General features: G+C 40.9%; 1 protein-coding gene across 9 annotated transcripts in view; it reads left to right on the top strand.

The window, feature by feature from the left end:
* The window catches only part of ALPK1 (alpha kinase 1), a 180089-nt gene that overhangs the window by 113438 nt on the left and 40547 nt on the right, over window positions 1-26104 (top strand). For all 9 annotated transcript variants that reach the window (XR_005744222.1, XM_040329060.1, XM_040329078.1 and 6 more), the window contains 6 exons: window positions 10140-10338; window positions 14603-14662; window positions 17005-17091; window positions 23004-23080; window positions 23688-23783; window positions 25969-26073. Coding sequence is in view for 8 of the 9 variants with exons in the window: in XM_040329060.1 (XP_040184994.1) it covers window positions 10140-10338; window positions 14603-14662; window positions 17005-17091; window positions 23004-23080; window positions 23688-23783; window positions 25969-26073 (624 nt within the window). In the remaining variant the exon portion in view is untranslated. The remainder of the gene's footprint in view (window positions 1-10139; window positions 10339-14602; window positions 14663-17004; window positions 17092-23003; window positions 23081-23687; window positions 23784-25968; window positions 26074-26104) is intronic.

Here is a 26104-nt window from a genome sequence, read left to right as displayed (position 1 = left end):
AAGTCAAAAGTGCATAGCCTTTTTCCTACATTTATGGAGCTTTGAGCAGATTATAGGAAGATCGAGTTTTGGAGTCACTGCTCAAAGCTTGCAGAAGCCTGATAAAAGCTGACAGGGGTTCTAAGCATTCCCTACTACATAAAAAACTAGAATTAAAAGTTTTGCCCTTACATATACTTTAAATGTGGCCATGTAAGATACGCATTCCTGTGAAATTTAAACCCTAAACCTTTCCAGACACAATAGTTGGGCATGCATTGTCTCTAATAGAATGACATGCAGTTTTATGCAAGCACATGCCTGGCTGCTTGAGAATCAAAGAAAACAAGAAGTCCAGTTAGAGTGAAGAGAACTTTTACTCTACACATTGTTTGTTTAATGCTAACTTATGCAAATATTAGAGTGCCTTTGTTAATGTTCCCTCAGCAGAGCCTGTGATTTGCTTTAGTAAGCGACGAAGTTCAGCACACTCTCATGATCTTTTAAGATCAAGATTGATCTTGTAGGTCTAGGAAAACATTGTTACTCTAAATGTACCCTTGGCACCCAAACAGAAGATGTAAGGAGCAGAAAGGGCAGCACGCCCGACGAAAAAAACACCAAAACACATACAGACCCTTCATTCTTTCGAATAGGCTTGGCATCCTCAGCTGCTGTGTAAATCCTTAAAGGAGGCTGCATCATTACCAGCTTAAAGAAAACATGGGCCAACTGAAGAAGACTGATAATGCCTCTTTAATTCCTTCAACACCTGGCACAGAATTTTAAGCATGCGCCCTTTGTGCCACTATGTCAATGGCATCCAGGCAATTCCCACCATAGGAATTCAATGTGAGAACTGAAAGGTTTAAGTTGATGCACTATATACAGAAACCTTGTCAAGCTGTTGACCAGTAGCAGCATTATCAAGGATGTGTTTCCCTACATGTATCATTGATGTCTGTTTGATTCTAATATTTATCAGTGACATATTTGCGAAAAAGGGCAATTGCCTATATTAACAAGCTGTATTGAAAGCAAATTTATGATGGTTGCCGGGTTAAAACCACACCACACTACTTTTTTTTTTTTTTACACCGTGTTTGTAGCATGGTTAACTTGTAATCTGAAACGTGTTTGCTTTTCACTATCTATGCTACTGATGTTCAGATTTTATTAAATTTGATTAAAATGATTCTAGCTTGGAGAAAAATGTTTTATAGCTGTCTGTTACCATGAGTTGGGAGTGGTTAACTGGCCAGAGACATAAGATGGCTGGCCAATTTATGGACATAATCATCAGGAGAAATTAGGTTTTAGTTTAAGGTGGCCCCATGGGGACTATTCCTGCAATAGAAGAGTTATTTTACTAATTTCTTTAGGAGTCTGTGTCTCCTACCTATGTTCCTACATCCTCGGCCAGACTCTTCAGCATTCAATGCTTGAATGCCTTTGTCCCCACTCCTTGCTGTGGTTCCATCCCCCGGGCCCCTATATCACTGCAGGATACAACAGTGACATAGGGGTCAGAGGGAATAACTACAACGTGCAGCAGGAGACACATGTATCCAAGCAGTGCCGGATTTAGACCTTGGGGAGCCCGGGGCACTCCAAGTTGGGAGCCTCTCAATATAGAAATTCAATTTTATGACAAATAAACAAGTGAGCTGAAATGAATGATAAACCACATTTGTTTGGGTTCCAAAGAAGACCCTTGTCTGATTTTTTTCCCCCCAATTTTATTGACTATAAGAATATACATTACACAGCCATTGGAACTGGCAAGTTATACATCACAGTTATGCATCACACTTCAATATGTACAAAAAGTCTTTCTTCCTGCACTTAGCATCTGCAAAATCTTTAACTAGCTCATCAGACTTTATAATCTTGAGGACATTCCTTTCGACAGCCAGTAGGTACAAAGCAGTTAGTCTTTCATGGGTCATCGTGGTTCTCAGGTCATTCTTTATCAGTGCCAATTTGCTGCACAACTTTTCTTCAAGACATCTAGTGACTATCATGCTCAAATATTTTCTAGAAGCTACATTAACACCTGGCAAGGGTGCTCGGGCAATTGCGCATTTTGCCCCTTCTAAATCCTACACTGCATCAAATAGTTCTAAATTACCATTCATTTATATAGGCCAGGCGTGTGGCCAAAGGTGGGGCTGTTAGAATCCAGTTTTAGCAAAGGATGGCACTCCACGCTTGTTTGGATCAAACAATTTTACTTGGCCTTTTCTGAAATTAAAAACCAGCATCCAACAATCCTGTATGTGTCAAAAGCCAAAAGTTTGGTGGAGGTTGCAGCATTGGAACAGAGTGAAGATAGGAGGCACAGGCTGACGAATAAATTGGTGTAATAGCACAGAAGACAAGGGGGCACTCTTTACATCTAGAGGAAAAGAGATTTCATCTCCAAATATGGAAAAGTTTCTTCACAATAACAGCTGTAAAAATGTGGAACAGACTCCCTCCAGAGGTGGTTCTGGCCAGCTCAGTAGATTGCTTTAAGAATGGCCTGGATACTTTCCTAAATGTACATAATATAACTGGGTACTAACATTTATAGGTAAAGTTGATCCAGGGAAAAGTCGATTACCTCTTGGGGGATCAGGAAGGATTTTTTTCCCCCTGCTGTAGCAAATTAAAGCATGCTCTGCTGTTTTTTTTTGCCTTCCTCTGGATCAACTGGGGGTGTGGAATTGGGTACATGGGATCGTACGATATTTTTTATTTTATTTATTTATTTTGTATGGTTGAACTGGATGGACTTTTTTCAACCTAACTATGTAACTAATCTATTGCGGTAATACATGCAACATACTTTGAGGTACATTTCATTTTAAATGGCAATGCACCTGTGTTGTAGCATGGCACAATTTACTGCAATACACTGTAGTGTGTAGCTGTATGTTGTGTTAGAAAAAAAAGTTGCGTGTGATTTTTGGTAGCTCATTTCTTTCGCATTAAAAACCTTACCACAATTCCCATTAATACACCACAAAGATGTAAATTTGACCTAAAGGGTCTCTGTCTTGCCCAAGTTTACATGTTGTTTTTTTTGCAAGTTACTTTTTATTAAGTTTTTATGACATACAAACAACTATAGCCCGCACAGAGCGGAAACAACCACTGGTCACAGAGTAAAAACAAAACATACCAGTGTAAACAATAAAGGGCATAAAAAAGAACCCAAGTTTACATGTTTACACAGTAGTCAAAGCTCTATAATGATCAAATAAAAATATCCAATTAGGACATAGAGGACTTCCTCTAAAAATTATTTGCTGTGATGTTGTTTGCTTCTATTGCTTTGTATAAACAGATATAGTTGATTCAGGAACTCATCTCACGAGTGTCTCAAGAACCAGGATTATTGGTGGAAGAAGAGAATGGGGAGAGTATAAAAGAAGATAAAATGTAAAACATTGTCTCTGAGAGCATCAGCAGTCTGTGCTTTCTCCATTCATTGTCCTCCTGTTAGGAGATGACACCATAGGTTGTATGGCATGATGCAGCTGCAGCCTGCCGCCTCTTCAGAATGAGATGCTTCGTTTAGATTTTCCTCAGTGCTATTCAAGTGCTTATTTTCCTCCTGAAGAAACACAAACAGATGCAAACTTCTGTAAACACTTTAGGAATGAATTCAGTGAGTTTGGCCTCTCAGCGGCATTCAATAGGTGACAGAAAAATGTCTAATTAGTGCAAGTGGAAATAATAGGGCCACTTGGATTCCATCCATCCTCCACTAAGTCTGCTTTTCCGAGCAACTCAAAACCCTTTTGTTTGGCGGGTCACTCTCTTTCAGGCTTTTGTACTCTAATCTACGTAGCGGAGAAGTGGGGAAAAAAAATAGACTAGGCGGCGGTCAGCATTTAAAGCTGCACTGTACTGTGAGCTATCAAAGAACTAAAGTGCAAAGCCTGCTTACAGGTGCTTTGAAACATTCCTTTATTGTGTTTAACAACAGGTATTCTGCTCGTGCCAGGTGTAAGTGTCTTTATTGTGCTGAGAATATTGTACACTTCCATTCTAGGCAGTGCTTATTTTGCTTTCTATCCACCTCCTGCTTGTCAAAAGTTTGCAGCCCACTTAATTGGACCTTTGAAATCTGAGTTACAAATTAAAGACTATCCATACATTTAGACAAGGTTATACATTTCTGAATGAACCAGGGTATTTAGTTTTTACAATTTTTTCCTATTATTATGTATAAATGCAATATCAGTAAACAAAAAGTTGCAGTAAATGCTTATTTTGCATCTTGTTTGTTCAAGCATACATTGTATACTGCTTACTGTGCTCCTGTCTATTTTAATGTACTTCATATGTTTTATAATTATTTATTTTTCCCTTTTCTTGTTCTTTTCATTCTTCCCAAAGACATACTTAACCCCTTTTTAATAACCCCAAAACTATCACAATCATACACTTGCATTTGTTGCTTATTGCTTTTGCACAGAGCTTTTTTTCTCAGAAAATAGGTGCAGGAACTCAACCACGACCCCGTTCAGATTTCACAAACAGTAGAAGGGTCTTAAAGGGGCATTAAATACCAGGATTGCATAACATACAGAGTGCAGAGTTCAGGGGGTTTACACACAGAGTGCAGAGCTGTCACTTGTAAACACAGAAACCAGACTTCTGTGTTTACAAGTGATTGTGGTGAGGAGGCACCAAAGGGTCTGAGCCAAAGGTGGTGGAACTGAGTTCCACCAAGTTCCCCCTGAAAAAAAGCCCTGCTTTTGCATAATTTTTTTTGTCAAATTTTGAGTAAACAGACATACACTATATTACCAAAAGTATTGGGATGCCTGCCTTTACATGAACAATAATGGCATCCCAATTCTAGGGTTTTTATTGTCATTTTAACAGATATCACATTGAACAACATAAGGCATTACATTCTAAAGACAGTCACAGATAGTCGTTGGGCTGACTCACCATATATGGTTATCGTCCATAGCTAGACTCCCCCCTATTACGCAGTATAGTACTAAAATTAATGACTGTCGCTCAGTCTCTAGATCAATTTTTCCCCAGAATGGGCATGAGTTGGGAAAGAAAGAGACAGATTTGAAGAGGAAATGGGAAGAGAGAGAAAGAGAGAGAGTCGTAGGAGAGCACAAGAACTGCTGAGGAGACTTCCATTGAAAGAAAAACATAGTAGACAGGGAGGAGGGGGCATTACAATTTTAGTCCGTAGGGCTCAATATTGAGTTGGCCCACTCTTTGCAGCTATAACACAGGGTTTAGGAGTGTGCCTATGGGAATATTTGACCATTCTTGCAGAAGTGCATTTGTGAGGCCAGGCACTGATGTGGATGAGAAGGCCTGACTTGCAGTCTCCACTCTAATTCATCTCAAAGGTGTCAGGACTTTGTGCAGGCCAGTCAAGTTCCTCCACCCCAAACTTGCTCATCTGTCTTTATGGACCTTGCTTTGTGCACTGGTGCGCAGTCATGTTGGAAAAGGAACGGGCCATCCCCAAACTGTTCCTACAAAGTTGGGAGCATAAAATTGTCCAAAATGTATTGGTATGCTGACGCCTTCAGAGTTCCCTTCACTGGAACTAAGGAGCCAATGCCAACCCCTAAAAAAACAACCCCACAACATAATCCCCACCTTACCAAATTTGGACCAGTGGATTTGGACCAGTGCACAAAGCAAGGTCCATAACGTGGAGACTGTGAGCCAGGCCTTTTCATCCACATCAGTGCCTGACCTCAGAAATGCGCTTCTGGGAGAATGGTCAAACATTCCCATAGACACACTCCTAAACCTTGTGGACAACCTTCCCAGAGGAGTTGAAGCTGTTATAGCTGCAAAGGGTGGGCCAACTCAATATTGAACCCTACAGACTAAGACTGGGATTATTATACATTATTATTATTATACAGAATTTATATATAGTTACATAGTTAGTCAGGTTGAAAAAAGACCATCCAGTTCAACCACAAAAAAAATAAACAAACAAAATAAAAAACACAGTACAATTCCATACACCTAACTCCATACCCACAGTTGATCCAGAGGAAGGCAAAAAAAAAACAGAAGAGCATGATCCAATTTGCTACAGCAGGGGAAAAAATTCCTTCCTGATTCCCCGAGAGGCAATTGGATTTACCCTGGATCAACTTCACCTACAAATCTTAGTTCTTAGTTATATTATGTACATTTAGGAAAGAATCCAGGCCTTTCTTAAAGCAATCTACTGAGCTGGCCAGAACCACGTCTGGAGGGAGTCTATTCCACATTTTCACAGCTCTTACTGTGGATAAACCTTTCCGTATTTGGAGATGAAATCTATTTTCCTCTAGATGTAAAGAGTGCCCCCTTGTCCTCAGTGTTGACCGTAAAGTGAATAACTCAACACCAAGTTCACTATATGGACCCCTTATATATTTGTACATGTTAATCATACCCCCCCTTATTCTTCTCTTCTCAAGAGTGAATAAATATAGTTCTTCTAATCTTTCCTCATAGCTGAGCTCCTCCATGCCTCTTATCAGTTTGGTTGCCCTTCTCTGCACTTTCTCCAATTCTTCGATATCCTTTTTGAGAGCTGGTGCCCAAAACTGAACTGCATATTCCAGATGAGGTCTTACTAACGATTTGTACAGGGGCAAAATTATATCTCTCTCTCTCTGGAGTCCATACCTCTCTTAATACAAGAAAGGACTTTGCTCGCTTTGGAAACCGCAGCTTGGCATTGCATGCTATTATTGAGCTTATGATCAACTAAAACCCACAGATCCTTCTCCGCTACAGATCCCCCCAGTTGTACTCCCCCTAGCATGTATGATGCATGCATATTCTTAGCCCCCAAGTGCATAACTTTACATTTATCAACATTAAACCTCATCTGCCACATAGTTGCCCAATTAGACAGAGCATTGAGGTTGGCTTGTAAATTGGAGACATCCTGTAAAGACGTTATTCCACTGCAAAGCTTGGTGTCATCTGCAAAGACAGAAATGTTACCTTTGATCCCAGACACAATATAACTTATAAAGATATTAAAAAGTAAGGGTCCCAACACTGAACCTTGGGGTACACCACTGATAACCTTAGACCATTCAGAGTATGAATCATTAACCACGACTCTCTGAATTCTGTCTTTTAGCCAGTTTTCTATCCATTTACAAACTGATATATCCAATCATGTAGAACTTACCTTAGGCCGCGTACACACGACGAGAAACGCATTTGTGTGTTTGCTTAGAAACCCACGCATGCTCAGAATAAAGTATGAGATGGGAGCGTGCCTTCGGTAAAAGTAGGGTTTGTAATGGAGATAGCACATTCGTCACGCTGTAACAGACTAAAAAGCGTGAATCATCTCTCACCAAACTTTTACTTAACACGCAGTAACATGAGATTAGCAAAAGCAGCCCCAAGGGTGGCGCCAGTGGAATCAAAGTTCCCCTTTATAGTGCCGTCGTACGTGTTGTACGTCACCTCGTTTGAGAACGACGAGATTTTGTCTTGACATTGTGTATGCAAAGAAAGCTTGACAAGATTCTCGACAAGCCTGACAAGGAACTCGTTGAGGAAAACGATGTTTCGTTTACGACAAGTTCCTCGGTCGTGTGTACGAGGCCTCAGCGGTTGGTAAGGTGGATATGTCTGGCAGCAGCATTCACGATAGACTGAAGAGGGGATAGCCTATGGAGAGGCAGGCCAATGAGAAGGGAGTTGCAATAGCCAAGGCGAGAGATAACAAGGGAATGAATGAGGAGCATGGTGGTTTCATTTGTTAAAAAGGGGCACATTTTAGAGATGTTACGGAGGTGAATTCTACAAACTTTTGACAATGATTGGACCTGAGACTGAAATGACAAGTCAGAGTCTAGGATTACACCTAGCATGAGGGGAGGGACTGATGTTTGCATTGTTGATTTTGATGGAAAAGTCGTGGAGGGGGGCATGGGCAGGGGGGGAATATTATTAACTCGGTTTTAGAGAGATTTAGTTTAAGGAAGTGGTGCAACATCCATGCTGAGATGTCAGTTAGTAAGTTAGTAATGCAAGAGGAGACTGAAGGAGTGATGTGAGGAGTAGACAGATAGATTTGGATGTCATCGGCGTATAAGTATTATTGGAAGCCCTGGGCGGTATGCCATTAAAGTTCATGTGCGTGTAAAGGCAGGCGTCCCAGTACTTTTGATAATATAGTATAGGTAGTGCCTGTTGCCAGGAGCATGCATCTTATCATAGAAAGACTTGTATGCATAACATTCCTATGGTCAGTTTAATCTAACCTTTTTTTAGAGAGAGGAAGCTGTAATTGCAGAGCTCATTGTGAATATTCTAGTTACCTGGCTAATATACTACACTGGCTTTATTGGTTTATTGGAGTCATTGACCTGAAACATGTTGATAAGGTAAGGCAGAAGTCCTTCCCTGTATATTGGTTTGAGTTAGTGACTCTAATGCCGCGTATACACGATCGGATTTCACCATCAACCATCCAAGGTTTTTCCGACGGAATTCTGCTCAAGCTTGGCTTGCATACACACGGTCACACAAAAGTTCTCTGAACTTTCGACTGTCAAGAACGCGGTGACGTCCAACACTACGATGAGCCGAGAAAATTAAGTTCAATGCTTCCGAGCATGCGTTGAATTGTTTCCGAGCATGTGTCGGAATTTTGCGCGTCTGAATTGCTACAGACAAACAGAATTTCCAATAGGGATTTTTTCCGTCTGAAAATTTGAGAACCAGCTCTCAATCTTTTGTTAGTGGAAATTCCAACAGCAAAAGTCAGATGGAGCATGCACACGGTCGGAATTTTGGATGCATAGAATGCATTAAGACAAAAAACCTTGAACCTTTGAAACCACTTTAAGATTCACACACATTTACTTCCTTGAATTCTGTGACACATATTCACTATACCCAGTGAGTAGGCACTGCATTTCGAAGAGCCTTCCTTCTAAACTACAGAGGTGTTATTATTATTATTATTATTATTATTATTATTAAAAAATGCTTATAAACGCAGTCTTACCCATGGGCCTCGATGCATATGACTATAATGAGCAGGGAGATTCTGATCTTCTTAATCTAGCTCCCTTACTGGCCAGGATGCAGTGACCTATAAGCCCCCAGTAACACTTCTGGAAGAGCAAGGTCTTCAAACTCTTCCTGAAGCTTAGCAAATTGGTGGTGTTTTTTTAGGACCAACAGTAAATCATTCCATACCTTACCCCCCTGCACATTCTCCTTGTCTCTGTTTCTTCACCCTAGGAACAACGACATTAGTTTGTCCTGCTGAACGTAGTGCTCTACTAGGAGCATATCATGTGAATCTTTTCCAGAGGTACTCTGGTCCACCTCCATGGACTATCCTATGCATAAAACGGCCAATCTTAAACAGAACCCGCTCACCGATGGGCAACCAATGCAAGGTATTCAAAATTGGGGTGATATGATCTCTCCTACCAGCACCCGTGAGTAACCTTGCTGCAGCGTTCTGATTTAGTTGAAGTCTATGCATGATCTTTTTAGGTAGGCCAAGATACAAAGCATTACAGTAGTCCAATCGTCTGGTAATTGTTGCATGGATCAGAGCTATCTTATCCGAGTCATCATCCAGATAGCAGAAAAGGCCCGCAGGAGCTTTAGGTGGAGGTGCCATGAACTCACTACTTCACTCACCTGAGGGTCCAGAGTCAATCTGGAATCCAAGATGACCCCCAATTCCCTCACCTGGTTGGCTACCTCAGGCGGAGCACCGAACGAGGAAGGCCACGCAGGAATAGGATTGTTTTTCTCCCTGTCACTGAAGGTGATGATTTCAGTTTTTGTGCCATTATACTTAAAAAACTTGGGAGGAGGAGTTTCAGGAAAGTACCATGGGATATGTAGTCCTTGAAAGTAAACAGCAGAGGAGAAGCTGCAAAGCATGTAGGGAAACCAGAAAGTTTTGAAAAAAAATGGCCAGCAGATAGGCAGAACTCACAACAAGAAACAAGATTTTCAAGTAAGCTTATATTGGATTGTTAATAATAACTATTTGTTGCACTGTTATTACAATGCTGATGTTATAAAATGAAAATGTAAACTGTAACCATAGATTTTCTTTAATGTTATCGTAGCAAGTTATAATGCAATGCTTGACATAGTGGTTTGTTATCTCTCCATGCTAGGTGTATTTGAAGGCTTGTATAAAGGTTCAAGACAGTGGTACCGCTGCTGCCATTGTGTTCCTGATTGACCGATTCCTATACTGGGTAGATGCATCCACAAGACTTCTGTCGGTTGCCAAAGCTTTGCACAAGTTGTATCCTTCCACACCAATAGCCCCACAGGTGGTTATACGACAAGCTCGCATCTCCGTAAATACAGGTGACATATCTCTGAGTTGATCTTTCTCTGTTTTCTGAGCTTAGATCCAATTAGGAACTACTTGACTTTCAAGAGGACACTTGGTGCCATTATGGCATGACATTTCTATGAACCCAGTGGCATCCTTTCAAACCGATGGCCAGCCTCCCTTTATTTTAACAAAGGGGCAAGAAAGAAGAGTTTTAGAGCCAAAAGAGGTAGAGAGATTTGTGAAAGGGTGTGGAAAATACTAATTGGGCCTTTTGTTCCCAAACAAATATACCCTGCTGGTTTCAAACAGGGGTATCTGAATTGCCTACTTCTGATCAAGAGCCCCTGTAATGCAACAGACAATCTAGGCATTATATAAAAGCTTGCTCCTATATTCTGTATCTTGTATTCTGTTCCATAGGACCTCTTAACTAAATAAACAAGTGACCAAAAATGACAGGTTCTCCCTTTTACTTCATTTTTGAAGGAGCAAATGTTGGGACAGCTGTGTGTATTTGTGACTTCTTTTGTTATTCTGGTTTTCAAAATTGGACTTGATCTCTGATTTGCAGATAACCGATTTTTCTATATGTATCATGAACAGACTTTTTCTGTTTTATTTACATCTATGAATATTAGATCTTATGTCTGACAAAAGCCTTCTGTATTAGAAGGACATATTTAAAAAGTAATAAATGTGACATTCTGTGTTAGAAGGACATATTTAAAAAGTAATAAATGTGACATTCTGTATTAGAAGTACATATTTAAAAAGTAATAAATGTGACATTTATTAAATATTTACTGCAGGTGAATCTCAGTGTTACGAGGAATTATACACAACCTGTGAATGTTTGGGGAATGTCACAATCACTGCTTTATAAATATGACTGAAATTACTGCACATCATTAATGTTTGAAATGTATAATTATATTAAACAAAAGTGACATTTAAATATGGAGGTTGATTGGAATTTATATGACCCCTTTGCTGTGTAGTTGTTTGCTCCATGTTAGTTTCTGTACTGTGCCTAGATCATATCCCATATCAGACACACAGTTTACTCAGTAGTGCCCACAACCAGGTAGACAATGGGGTTGATTAATAAAAACAAGTAGCGCATGCTTAATTTGCAAAGTGAATATTTACTGAGGTTACGGAATCAGGTCAGGCTAAGTTAAAAAAATTACTTTGCAAAGAATACCCAATCACGTGCAAGGAAAATTTAAGGCTGTGCACTTATTCATCCAATCATTTTTTTCTTGTACATAATTAGGTATTCTTTGCAAAGTGAGTTTTCATTTAGGCTAAGTGACAATTCACTGTATATAGTTAAAGCGGAGTTCCAGCCACAATTTTACTTTTTAAATATAAATACCCCTGTAATACACAAGCTTAATGTATTCTAGTAAAGTTAGTCTGTAAACTAAGGTCCGTTTTGTTAGGTTGTTACAGCATTTAGGACACTTTATAAAATAGAAATTGACTGGGGCCATCTTAAGTGTGGGCATCATGAGGCCAGACTGTATGGCTTCCTGGATTTCAGCCTTGCAGATCTCACACATGCTCAGTGCTGCACAAGCAGTGTCAGATCAGGTTTCAGCACCTGTGCTGTCCAAGTCACATGATTCTTTGAGACTGGGGAGTGCACAGACTCCTGGAAAGTTACACCCACTACATTCCCAGGAGTCTGTGCGGTGTAGGTTAGGAAGCATTAAGCACCTAGGTGCAGGAAGAGGGAAGATTAACTATTCTGCCTAGCAACAACACTTTGAAGGCATCTAAAAAAAAAAAAAACATTTTGCAAAGGACTAATAATTTTTTTTTAAAACTACTGATGTAATGTTATATTTATGGGTGGAGCTCCACTTTAAAATTAATTTTGCAAAGTGAACATGCTCTACTACCTAAGTAATCACCCTAATTCATTTATCATCAGTGTGTACATCCCCAACATACATTGTGGTGGATTTACTAAAACTGGAGGAGAGTGTAAAATCTGGTGTAGCTGTGCGTGGTATAGCCAAGGTATGTCATAGCCAATAAGCTTCTTACTTCAACTTTTTTAATTAACCATTGACAAAAAACAAACAAACCTGGAAGCTAATTGGTTTCTATGCAAAGCTGCACAAGATTTTGCACTCTCCAGTTTTAGCAAATCAACCCCATTGTTCCATTAGGAGCATTTACTCCCTGTTGCCAGTACTATCTTCTCACACTGTCTGCAATAACTTCTCTGGCAGCTCTCTCCCTCTGTCTGCACTACATTCTCTGGCATCTCTCCACTCCTCCCTTTCATACTATGTTTTCTGACTGTACCCCACAATTTCAGCTCTCCAATCACAATCTGCACTGCTTTATCTAGCTGTTCCTATATCACTGTCCCTAGTAGCCTCTCTTGCAGGTGTCTCCAAACTGTACATACTAAAACCAATCATATCATATATTTTTTTAAACCTTAGCGCCTATGGATAACCAAAAATATTCAACAATACACCAGCTGCAGTAAGAAAAAATTGCTACAAAGCAATGGACAATATAAAAACAATTTGCTGCGCTTATGCCGCGTACACACGATCGGAAAATCCGACAAACCGTGGATTTTTTTTTCTACGGAATTTCGGCTCAAACTTGCATACACACCAAATTCCGATCGTCAAGAACGTGTGGCGTACAACACTACGACGAGCCAAGAAAAATTAAGTTTAATGCTTCAAGCATGTTTTTTTTTGCGCGTCGCAATTGCATACAGACGATCAAAATTGCCTCCAATAATTTTTCCCGTCTGAAAAATTGAGAACCAGCTCTCAATTTCTTTTTAACAAAAGAGCTCTCAATTTTTTCTTGGCGGAAATTCCGACAGAAAAATTCTGATGGAATTTGGAATTTCTGACCAAAAGCTCATTCCTGTCGGAATTTCCGATCGTGTGTACACGGCATTAGTGTTAGTAAGGTTAATATACACGCCTATATATCTGATACAGTCCCAACAGGTGATGATATAGGGTGCTTGTGCTCTAATGACATATCTATGTGCAGATGTGCTCAGACTGGGTGCCCCATATGGATGTGCACTTACCCCTAGATGTTAACCACCTATCTCTAGTATGGTCTCTCAAGCATGTGGGGATACGGTAGAAGTCTGTTGACTGAAAAAAACTCATATAGATGGATAGAAATGGCATTGCGCAATGAATTTTTTTTGTAATTTCCATCCATCTATATGAGGGTTTTTTCTGCATGAGACGTCTACAGGGGTATCCCCACACACTTGAGATACTTTTGTCAGATTGCAAAAGTGTCCTGTGCGTGTCTGGATCCGGTTCCGGTGCAAATTCAGGCCTGAATAGCACCTGAACTGGTGAACAGACACGCACTGGACCCCAGGCACGAACCTGCAGCCGCGTTCAACAATTCAGGTGCGAATCAAGTCTGAATTTCTGCCTGAATTTGCACCTGATTCAGAGCCAAAGACGCACAGGGTACTTTCCAAATGTGGACCTTGCCCGCCACGGAGATGTGTGAACTGGCTCCATTGAAAGCCAGTCACACTCTCCTGTCATGCATGGAAGTGGATGTAAGGAAACCCACATCCAATTTGCATAAGTGTGAACCCAGCATAAATGTGGCAGGTACATCTTAGGCCTCGTACACACGACCGAACATGTCCGCTGAAACTGGTCCGCGGACCAGTTTCAGCAGACATGTTCGGTCGTGTGTACGGCCTATCGGACCGTTTTCCAGCGGACATTTGTCCAGCCGACCGTTTTCCAGCGGACAAAAATTTCTTAGCATGCTAAGAAACATGTCCGCTGGAAACCTGTCCGTCGGAACATGTTCAGACGTCTGTACGACTCACCGGACATGTCCGCTCGGCCGAAAGCCCTCGCATGCGTCAAAGTCATTCGACGCATGCGTGGAAGCATTGACTTTCCAGGGTCGCGCACGTCACCGCGGCGATGGCGCGGCCACGTCACCGCGTATCCTGTCCGCGCGGATTTCTGTTTGATGGTGTGTACAACCATCAGACAGAAATCTCCGAGCGGACATGTCCGATGAAAACAGTCCGGCGGACCGTTTTCATCGGACTGTCCGCTCGTCTGTATGGGGCCTTACAGGACCGGTGTGCTGACAGAATTATGGAGGTCTCCATTGCAGACCTCTCCTATGCTAGTATAGTGTAATGAAAGATTCACTTTAAGGTTTTCTGTATGAATGTTTTGTGATAGTGGATTAACTGGATGACATTTGTAATGTGTAACATTTGTTGTATTGTATATCTTTTATTTACAGGAAAGCTTTTAAAAGCGGAGTATATATTAAGTAGTCTAATAAGCAACAATGGAGCAACAGGTAAGAAACATAATAAACCTCAATGAGGATGCAGCCGTGTACTCTTTGGGGACTTACTTATTTAAACCATTTCAGCCCTGGAAGGATTTACCCCCTTAGAGACTGAGCCATTTTTTGCGATACGGCACTGTGTTACTTTAGCTGACAATTGTGCAGTCGTGCGACGCTGTATCCAAATAAAATTGATGTCCTTTTTCCCCCACAAATAGAGCTTTTTTTTGGTGGTATTTGATCACCTACTGTGGTTTTTATTTTTTGCGCTACAAACAAAAAAAGACCGACAATTTTGAAAAAAATATATATATTTGTATTCTTTGCTATAAAACATACCCAATAATTGTTTTTACATTTCTTCATCAACTTAGTCCAATTTGTATTCTGCTACATATTTTTGGTTGGTTTGCGCAACAGTTCTACCATCTACAAAATAGGGGATAGATTTATAGCATTTTTATTATAATTTTTTTTTTTTACTAGTAATGGCGGTGATCAGCGATTTTTAGTGGGACTGTGACATTGCAGATAGATCGGACACCTTGCTGACATTTTATTACACTTTTTTGGGAACCGGTGAAATTTTTACAGCGATCAGTACTAAAAATATGCACTGACATTGTACTAATGACACTGGCATGGAAGGGGTTAATATCAGGGGCAATATGTGTTCCCTCAGTGTGTTTCTAACTGTGTGGGGGGATGGGCTGCCTTGGACATCACACAGATCTGTCTTACTGCATAGCAGAAAGACAGGATCTCCGTGTGATCCCCTGTCAGAATGGAGATCTGCCTTGTTTACTATGGCAGATCCCTGTTCTGTCACTGCAGGGAACAAACATCGAGTCCGCCAGACCCGCTGATTGGCTCCCCTGCTGGCCAATGAGCATGCCCACATGGCAATGTTTTTCTACTCCAGTCCTCAAGTACCCCACAACAGGTCATGTTTTCAGGATTTCCCTCAGATGAAACAGATGTGGTAATTAAGGCAGTGAAACTGATCAAATCACCTGTGCAAAATAATGGTAAGCATGAAAACATGACCTGTTGAAGGTACTTGAGGACTCTAGTTGAGAAACATTGCTTTATGGAGATTTATGTAATTCCTGTTAGTAGGCATGTTTATCTGTCCCCTCCTACAAAGTCATATTATAGGTGTTAGTTACTTGTAATTGCTATACCCAATTATTTATTTTTCATTTTGGAGAATCTATGGGAAGATGCATGACCCCACCCATATAGCAAGGATAACTTGCCACAAACTTGTGCCAGTGTTGAATCGTAATGCCGCATACACACGATCGGACATTCCGACAACAAAACCATGGATTCTTTTCCGATGGATTGTTGGCTCAAACTTGTCTTGCATACACACGGTCACACAAATGTTGTCGGAAATTCGGAACGTCAAGAACGCGGTGACGTACAACACTACGACGAGCCGTGAAAAATTAAGTTAAATGATTCCGAGCATGCGTCGAATTGATTCCGAGCATGCATAGGATTTGTGTGCGTCAAAATTGCATACAAACGATCGGAATTTCCGACAAGAACTTTTGCTTTCGGAACCAGCTCTCAATCATTTGTTGTCGGAAATTCCAACAGGAAATGTCCGATGGAGCATACACATGATCAGATTTTCCTGACAACAAGTTCACATCGAACATTTGTTGTCAGAAATTCCGACCGTGTGTACGCGGCATAAGTCTGTTAACTTGCTGCACATTTTTACTGGCAAGTTGTGCACTTGCAGAATACTTGAAGCACAGGTTCTAGTTGTCACTTTTCTAATTTGTAGCAAATATGTGTGACATGTCTCTAGCAAGAGCAAAGTTGCAGTGGTGAGTCTACAGCAAGAGCTCTGCAAGTCACAGTGACCCCTGTGGTGGGATGACTATTGCACAACATAACTGAACCAGAACTTGCAGCAGACTTGCAGCAGACTTGCAGAATGTTTGCAAAGAAAGTTGATCTGGAGTCACGCATTACGGACTTACTGCAATTGTGAATCAAACGTGTGAAGTCTCGCAATAGCTTAGCAAGTAATTTTTTAAACTTGCAGCTCAATTGCTTGTTATCTGGGCATAATTTAAATTTGTAATAGCAGTGGTATTTGGGCTATAAATAAATCTTATGGACAGTTCATACTCCATGCTCTGACCTGGTATTACATTTCTCTGCTGTTCTGTTGGCGATACTGGCAGGGAAGCGTTCTGGGCAGGGTAAAATACAATATAAGTTTATTTTCATAAAATTGTACAACATTAGTACACACAAAGTTGATATTGCACATATATTGACTATTATTTTTTTCTATTATCTTTTTAAATTTTTTGAAAAATAACCAGGCACCTGGCTATATTCTGAAGAGAGTGACAGAATTTTAGTTCAGTCTGTATGCATCCAGATCAGGGGACAAATCCTGCAGAAATTAGGTAAGGAGACGTATATACATGTTTTATTGTTATGTCTTACAACTTAAGGGCCAGATTCTCGTACAATTGCGGCGACGCAACGTAACCCGTTTACGTTACACCGCCGCAATTTTTCAGTGTAAGTGCCTGATCCACAAAGCACTTACCTGTAAACTTGCGGCGGTGTATCGTAAACACGTCCGGCGCAAGCCCGCCCAATTCAAATGGGGCGTGTACCATTTAAATTAGGCGTGCTCCCGCGCCGGACGTACTGCGCATGCTCAGTTTAGAAATTCCCGCCGTGCTTTGCGCGATGTGACGTCATTTTTTAGAACGCCGACGTGCGTAGCGTCCATTCGTATTCCCGGACGTCTTACGCCAAAACAAAAAAAAATTGAAATTCGACCCGGGAACGACGGCCATACTTTAACATGACTCGACTAAAGTTAAGCCATGTTAAAGCAGGTATAAATTTGCGACAGGAAAAAATTACTAGCGACGACGTAACGAACGCGAAAACCGTCGTGGATCGCCGTAAATGCTCATTAGCATACCCGACGCAGGAAAACGACGCAAACTCCACCCAGCGGCGGCCGAGGTATTGCATCCTAAGATCCGATGGTGTAAGTCAATTACACCTGTCAGATCTTAGGGCTATCTATGCGGAACTGATTCTATGAATCAGTCGCATAGATACTCTGAGAGATACGACGGCGTATCAGTGATACGCCGTCGTATCTCTTCTGTGAATCTGGCCCTAAATTCTTAGCTTTACTCCTTTTTTGTCTACCGCATGTAGAATTATTTAAAGTAATGCAGGATAAACTTTATTGTATTATTTACTTAAGTGCCCCTGTGACCTTTGCTAGAAAGAGAGTTGTCAAAATGTGGATTTACTACAGTGGTACAATTACCACACACTTCAAATCGTAGTGTTTGTTTGAGTTTAAAGCGGAGTTCCACCCAAACGTGGAACTTCCACTTATCCATCTCCTACCCCTCTCCGGTGCTACATTTGCCACCTTTCAGGGGGAGGAGAGAACGTGTACCTGTTTTTGACAGGTACCGTCTCCCACTTCTGGGAGACAGGGCTGCGGAGCTGTCTCATGGAAGTTCGGGCCATTCCCTCTGCCGCCAGACCAATTAGAATGTGCAGCGCACTTTGCCAAAAGGCTTCACTGCCAGGTTCCCTTACCGAAGATCGGCTGGGGTGCCGACATCGCAGGCTTCCTTGACAGGGAGGTGTGCATATATTAAAAGTCAGCAGCTGCAGTATTTGTAGCTGCTGACTTAAATCTTTGTGGGGGGGGGCTGGACCTCCTCTTTAAGTAGCCATCTTCACAGAGTGATGTGGGGTCAACTGCTGCAGTAAAAAAAAAAACACAGTTGGGACCAAAATTACGGTAACATTACCATAGTCCTCAGAGCCATGTTTTGGCAGCTCTCTTCCCAGCAAAAGATGAAGGTATGATAAACGATCCATTACAATTACCTCCCACGCTACTTTTATTTCTGACTTCATGGAGTTCTTTCTAACAATTAGAGACCACACTACTACTGGGTGATAAATGCATGGGAACATTTAGATGCCTATGGCAGACCATAGATGGTGCAAATTTCTTTCCTGCAACCCATTCTCCCATCAACACAGATAGTGCTGACAGTCCCTCCTACTGAGAAATTTTCTGCTCCTAGCGGGGGCGGGCGGGAAAAGCCATCCCCACCGGGAGAAGACAGAGATTTTTTGCTAGCAGCCAATAGCAATAATCACAAGTGAATCCAGCAGGCTGGTTGTACCCAAGTTGATCGATTGATCAACTTGGTACATTTAGCCTGCCCATACACGGTTTAAATCTTGGCCAGTTCCTGCTAAACCGGCCGAGATTCAAACCATCTATGGCTGTCCTTAGGTGAAAGGAGACCAGCACGCACAAACAAATTCACACACTTGCATACAAGTATAATTTAGTATTATTAAAGCAACCTAGCAGTAGTGGTTGTACCAGCACCTTTTATGTCATAGTACATGATGTAATATCATTGACAAGATTCCAGAGCTTATATAAAGTCACCCCTACAGATACTGAAATAGTATTAATACATAAACACTTTAATTTGGCAAGTACATAGAATAGATACCTACTCTTAGGCCCCGTACACACGGCCAAGGAACTCGACGTGCCAAACACATCGAGTTCCTCGGCGTGTTCAGTCCTGGAGCCGCCGAGGAGCTCGGCGGGCCGAGTTCTCCCATAGAACAACGAGGAAATAGAGAACATGTTCTCTATTCCCTCGCCGAGGTCCTCGTCGGCTTCCTCGGCCGAAAGTGTACACACGGCCGGGTTTCTCGGCAGAATTCAGCTCTGAACCGAGTTTCTGGCTGAATTCTGCCGAGAAACTCGGTCGTGTGTACGGGGCCTAACATGTTTGGAAAATACTATGGGGTCAATGATCACTTTAAATATTTATTTCTTTTAAAGCATATGTTAACCTAACATTTCATATTCCTGGTATGTGCCTGCTGTACCATGTACTTGTATGAAAAAGTATCCTGTTCTCTTTGTATTGCTTCCTTTGTGTGAAATACCTGGTGTTCCTGACAGTCAATCTGCTTTCCTATTAAAAGCTGACCACACGGGAGAGCACAGCGTGGTCAGCATTCTGGCTGTCCTGAGAACACAGCCTGCTCTGCTCCAGTGGTCAGACTTGTGTTGACACACCCTCCCCACAGCCATTCACTGGGAAGACGAGCGTGCTGCTGTTTCTCCTACCCCAGCACTCTAAGCTCCTGAGAATAGAGCATATGTGATCATTTATAAAACCAAAAAAATTGAAAATATTATTTTTTAATGTTTTTATATGTATACACAAATGTTTTGCCTTTCATTTCTATTTGAAACTGAATGGGTTGTTTAACAAGGTGAGGGTTCACATATACTTTAATGCTATATTATGTTTGACTAAGAATATGCTTCATATTGTAACTACAGTACTGGCTTCTTAAATCTAAATCTGGTACAATTTGTGCACTCTGCTCTCTTAACTCTGTTTTCCAAATGCAGAAGCTACTGAGCAGGGGTCTCCAAACTTTTCAAACCAAGGGCCAGTTTATTGTCCTTCAGACTTTAGGAGGGCCAGATTGCAACCTGCAGGGGCAGAAAATGTCCTGAGCCTAGCATCAGTGAGAATACATATGGCCTCAAGGTTGGTGATCAGTAGAAGGAATAGCAGTGCCCCTTATTAGTAACAGGAATAGTATCCCATCATTGGTATCAGTGGAAGAAATAGTGCCCCCTTGTTGGTGTCAGTGGGAGGAATAGTGACCCAAGGGCCAGATAAAGGCTAGCAAAGGGCCACATCTGGCCCTCAGGCCGCAGTTTGGAGACCCCTGTACTAGAGGATCTCCTTCATACAGAGGACTCCATATATTTAACATTATGAAGAGTATGGCAGTAGAAATAACACTTTCTTGCTTTTTTTTTGTGATGTTTTCTGCAGAGGGCCAACCATGGGAATTTTATTGGAACATCTCTTTGCTCCTTTGCAGTAAAACACATTGTTAAAATGGGATCAGCATGTGTTATTTCCTAGTCAGGTGTCTCTGACTGTCATGTGACCTGTTATCGGTAGAGTTACGTAAACCACTCCCTCCACCTTTAACATGTCCTCAATAAAAGGATAAAAGCATATAATATCACTGCCTGATTAAATAGCATGTCCCAACTTGGGTTTCATCTTTACCCACTTCATCAGGGTATCTGAGGAACCATAATTAGCTACATCAATTTACTCCTAATAACCTTCCCTCTCACTAATTAAACACTAACATACCAATTGAAAATCATGTATGCTTGTACAATTTAATCTCTATATTTTACAAGTCATTACATTCTAAAATATTCCTTAAAGTTACATAATGGCCCACCATGGTGTTTTCACCATCATCTAGAAATAAAGCCTAAACTAGTCATAGGGCAGTTCAGTCAGCCACTAAATATATAAAAATAACACAACTCAGCTAGCAATAAGCACAATGTTATCCTACAATATACCAAGACATCGAAAGCAAACACCTCAATAAAGGATACAAGCTGTAGATTGCAGTGTGAAAACTTGCAGCTGAAGGACTCAGGATTACAGAAATGTGAGTTAGCAATGTGAACTGTATTTTGAACCTAAGTAAAGTATTGCTAGTATCTTTATTGAGATGATTGGGGGTAAAGGATGTACCTACAGTATATTCCAATGATTGCAGACTTGTTATGCATATGGTGATATGACTACGGTACAGTTCCCTACATCGGTATAGTGCTATCCTTTTGTTTTAATAGACAGCAAACAGCCCAACATCGATGAAATTAAAATCATTTGATTCTAATAAAGCTATTTAAATCTATCTCAATGATTTTTTCTGTCCCTAGATGATGGGCTGTTTGCTTTCTCTGTTTTGGGGAACAACACATATGGATCCCATTTTAACTGCTTCATTTATTGCAGATGAGCAGCAGATTTTCCATAATACCTGGTTATGGACAGAGTAAGATCGTTCTGATTTACACATATTAAACATCTTGTGGTGTTTTACTTTGTGGATAACATCAGGATATTGGGGAAACAAAAAATGGATATCTAAAAAGTGAGTTGGAGTGGAGTGGAGTGGAGTGGAGTAGATTTATAAGATCATTGGGCCAGATTCACAGAAGAGATACGACGGCGTATCTCCTGATACGCCGTCGTATCTCTGTGATCCGCCCGTCCTAACTATGCGACTGATTCATAGAATCAGTTACGCATAGATAGCCATAAGATCCGACAGGTGTAATTGACTTACACCGTCGTATCTTAGGATGCAATTCTAGGCCGGCCGCTAGGTGGCGATTCCATTGTGGTCGGCGTAGAATAGCAATGACTAGTTACGGCGATCCACGAAGATCCACGCGTTCGTCGCAATCCCGTACGTCGTCGCTAGTTGTTTTTACGGCTTTAACATGGCTTATCTTTAGATCAGCCATGTTAAAGTATGGCCGTCGTTCCCGCATCGAATTTAGATTTTTTTTTTTTTGCGTAAGACGTCTGGGAATACGAAACGCCGTAACGCACGTCGCATTTAAAAAAAACGTTGGGGCGCCGTAATTTCGCGCAATGCACGTCGGGAAATTTGAACACGGAGCATGCGCAGAACGTTCGGCGCGGGAACGCGCTTAATTTAAATGGTGCCCGCCCCATTTGAATTAGGCGGGCTTGCGCCGAGCGCATTTATGTTACACCGCCGCAAGTTTACAGGTAAGAGCTTTGTGAATCGGGCACTTACGCTGTAAACCTGCGGCGGTAATGGGGATACGTTACGCCGCCGCGGAGTAACGTAAATCTCTGTGAATCTGGCCCTTAGTACTCTACATAGCATTCAAAGGTCCCAGCAGTGTTCACCCCATATCTTTGTTTGATGTTCAATTGCTCATTTTGTGCTTTCAACAGTTTGTGATATACGCAGCGTTTTGTAATATTTTGTATTAAGAGTAAACCGCATGTGTGCTCTGTATATCATATACCATCATAGGCAAAAACTTGGGCCATTTGACTAGAACACTGGCATGTTTGGCCATACCCACTCTTGAGCTGAACAGCAAAGACCCAAATAGGACTGTAATACTATAATAAGGAGAGGCACATGGATGCGGTAGAACTGTATTATTTATCTCAGTCATTGATATCTGTACATCTTCTATTGGATTCATTTATTAGGAAAGGTTTAAACTTCTGGAAATATTTTTCAGCCAAGTCTAAAGAAGTCTAAATTGCCATCATAACATCTCCATAAAGAAGTATTACTAATTAACAAAGACACAAAAAAGACAGGTCTTTATGCATTTACTCATGCTCATGTATTTTGTGTGCTTGTAAGTAATTAGAGTATTGTTTTTCATGAACTATAGGGATGTGGTATGAGGCAGCTGAGCTCATCTGGACTTCTATTGTTGGATTTTTTGAACTCCCTGTACCTGACAAAAAGGTAGATCCTCCTTATGTCTATTATAAGCTCTCTGTTATTGGTGCCATCAAGGATGCTGTTGTACCCCATGAATTCACACTTGCTTTTATGGTATAACATCAGACAGGTGGGAGTAGTCTGGTGTGTTCCTTCAACCTCTGTAATCATATATTGTTAAATAACTAAAGTGATAGCTTTCCAGTGAAACACAAAAGCAAATGATTTAATGACAGAGCAGAATCTGGTGCAATCATACGGCTCTTTGCTCTTTACTCTTATAACGAGATGCAATGAGGAAGTTTTAGCTTGCTTAGTAATGAAGGCCACTAATTACTGTTTTAAGTAATTGATCAATTATTAGAGCCTAGAATAGATGACTCAGAGGCACAAGGAAAGTCTAATCCTTCTCTTTGCAGTGGCAGTATAAAACCCATCCCTTCCTTAAAGCAATATGTACTAAAGAAGCAGATCACTCACAATCCACTTGGTCTGACTTTCAACTGTTTAATACTACATAAGACATGTGCGGCAACTTTGGTTTGGTACCATATATTTAGAAATGTGTTCTGAGTTCTTTGTATAAAAGGGATAAAAATATAGTTTACTTGTTTCTTATTTTTGTCTTTAGGGAATTGCAACATCTCTTGGCGTTTTAGCAGACATTTTTATATCCATGAATGAAGAGGACTATCAGAGGTTCAAGAAAAATAACCATGTTGGATTAGTATGTATTACGCATATCAATTTTACCTGATAGGTTTTAAAATAATACAGTTTTTATGCATTCTAACCAATCCGGGCCTATTTGTAGCTAAAACCAAAGATGCATATTGGGTTGGAACAAATGGCTTTAGCACCCAATATTAAATATGTCCTACTGCAAGACTAATTAGTTGCTACAATACATTTAATGTAAACACGCCGAGTCAGCAGTGTTACATAAATGAGTAATTGGTATTAAATCCTTAAAATCCTTAAATCCTTAAAAAAAATCACAAGGAAAACATGTAACTTTGGGCTCAATTCAGTAAGCGGTATTTACTGCTTTAAGATCAGCGGTACCATTTTTTTTTTTTTTTTGTTGCAATTTACGAAAAAACTAAAACACTGGATACATTATTTCTTTAGGTGATGTAACCTTAACAATTATAACTCATTTGCTTTCATTGGGATTCAGGTCTGGTACAAAAAAAAAATGGGAATTAATCATCTTAGGAGAAAGTTACTATTTTAGTTCATGTGGTTATTCTTACCATTCAGTTGATCACTTGATGCACGAAATCTTGATTGTTTTAAAAGTGAACCTTCTGTTTGTTTGTATCTGGCATTCCTCTCTTAAGCTCCCACATTTTGAAGAGGTAAAGTGTACCTAGGTAGAGTCACAACTCCACAGTAACATTCTAGAGCAGTGTTTCTCAACTCCAGTCCTCAAGGCGCCCCAACAGGTCATGTTTTCAGGCTTTCCATTATTTTTCACAAGTGATTTGATCAGTTTCACTGCCCTAGTAATTACCACAGCCATTTCATCCGAGGGAAAACCTGAAAACATGACCTGTTGGGGCGCCTTGAGAACTGGAGTTGAGAAACCCTGTTCTAGAGCACTCTGGTAGTCTTCATACATGGTGTGCTCTAATATAAAAAAATTCACACGTGCTAGGTCTGGTATGTTGTGGTACAGTGCATTATGCTGTGCATTGGGGTTTATTTACTAAAGGCAAATCCACTTTGCACTACTTGAAAGTAGACCCGAGGGGGACTTGCAAAGACAATAAAAAACAGCTTTTTTGTTTGTACATAATTAGATGATAGAAATCAGCAGAGCTTCCCCTCATTTCAGATCTTCCCCTCTACGACTGCACTTCAAGTGCACTTGCAGTGCACTTGTAGTGCAAAGTGGATTTGTCTTTAGTAACTCAACCACATTGTGTTATGACAGCAAATTCATTTGACGTTATTTGACAGAAAACAGTGCATCACACCAATGTGCATACCTCATTACCGTTCGGTGCATCAGAACACAACAGTGTAAAGTGGACCTTTTATTTATTCTGATAAAAGTCTGGTTTTGTTCTGGTATGGTCTGGTATGGTCTGTATCGTTTGGTTGGCCAGCCTATGAATTGTCAAGCGAACGAGCCCACAAATATACATGTATATACATTTTGCATGTATATTTAAAGCGGTAGTTCACCCTCACCCACATGATTTTACCATCGAGACAGGCATTGTAGCGCGAGCTACAGTATGCCTGTCCCGATTTTTTTAACCCCGGACTCACCTTGTAATCGGACATCGTAGATTTCGGCTCCCGCGGGGAATGGGCGTGCCTATGGAGAGGGAGGATGATTGACGGCCGGCCCTGGCACGTCACTCTCCCCGAGGACAGCCGGAGTAGGTCTCGGCTCTTCACGGCGCCTGCGCACAGGCTATGCGCAGGCGCCGTGAAGAGCCAAGCCTATTTCGGCTATTTCCGGAGAAGCGTGACGCGCCAGAGCCGGCCGTCAATCATCCTCCGTCTCCATAGGCACGCCCATTCCCCGGTATCTTCGATGAACGATTACAAGGTGAGTACGGGGGTAAAAAAATCGGGACAGGCATACTGTAGCTCGCGCTACAATGCCTGATTTTATGGTAGTAGAAAAAAAATAAAATAATTTCCGTTCATAGAGTGAACCCCCGCTTTAAGCATTTATTGATCCAAAATTGCTAATTATGCCAACAAAATTCTATTTTATTTCTAAAGTCAGAGCTATTAGATTTTTCCGTTTCTGAAGTTGCAATAAATACAGTACTAATATAAAACTTAGCTGATCTTTTAAACCAGACACAGAGAAGTATTTGTTGTCTGCTCTACATGCCTTGCTCCTAAAAATTCTGATATAAGATTTTTTTCTGTTGTTATATTGACAGACTCTACTAGAAGAATTTGATCACCGACTATTATCAGCAGCAGAAGCTTGTAAGCTGGCAGCAACCTTTATTTTGTACACACCGCTCTTCGTGCTCACCAATTCGGTATATACTGTATATAAAATATACAATTCAC

Source organism: Rana temporaria, chromosome 1, assembly GCF_905171775.1.
Source record: "Rana temporaria chromosome 1, aRanTem1.1, whole genome shotgun sequence".
Classification (NCBI taxonomy): domain Eukaryota; kingdom Metazoa; phylum Chordata; class Amphibia; order Anura; family Ranidae; genus Rana; species Rana temporaria.
This window is presented reverse-complemented; position numbering and strand designations above follow the sequence as displayed.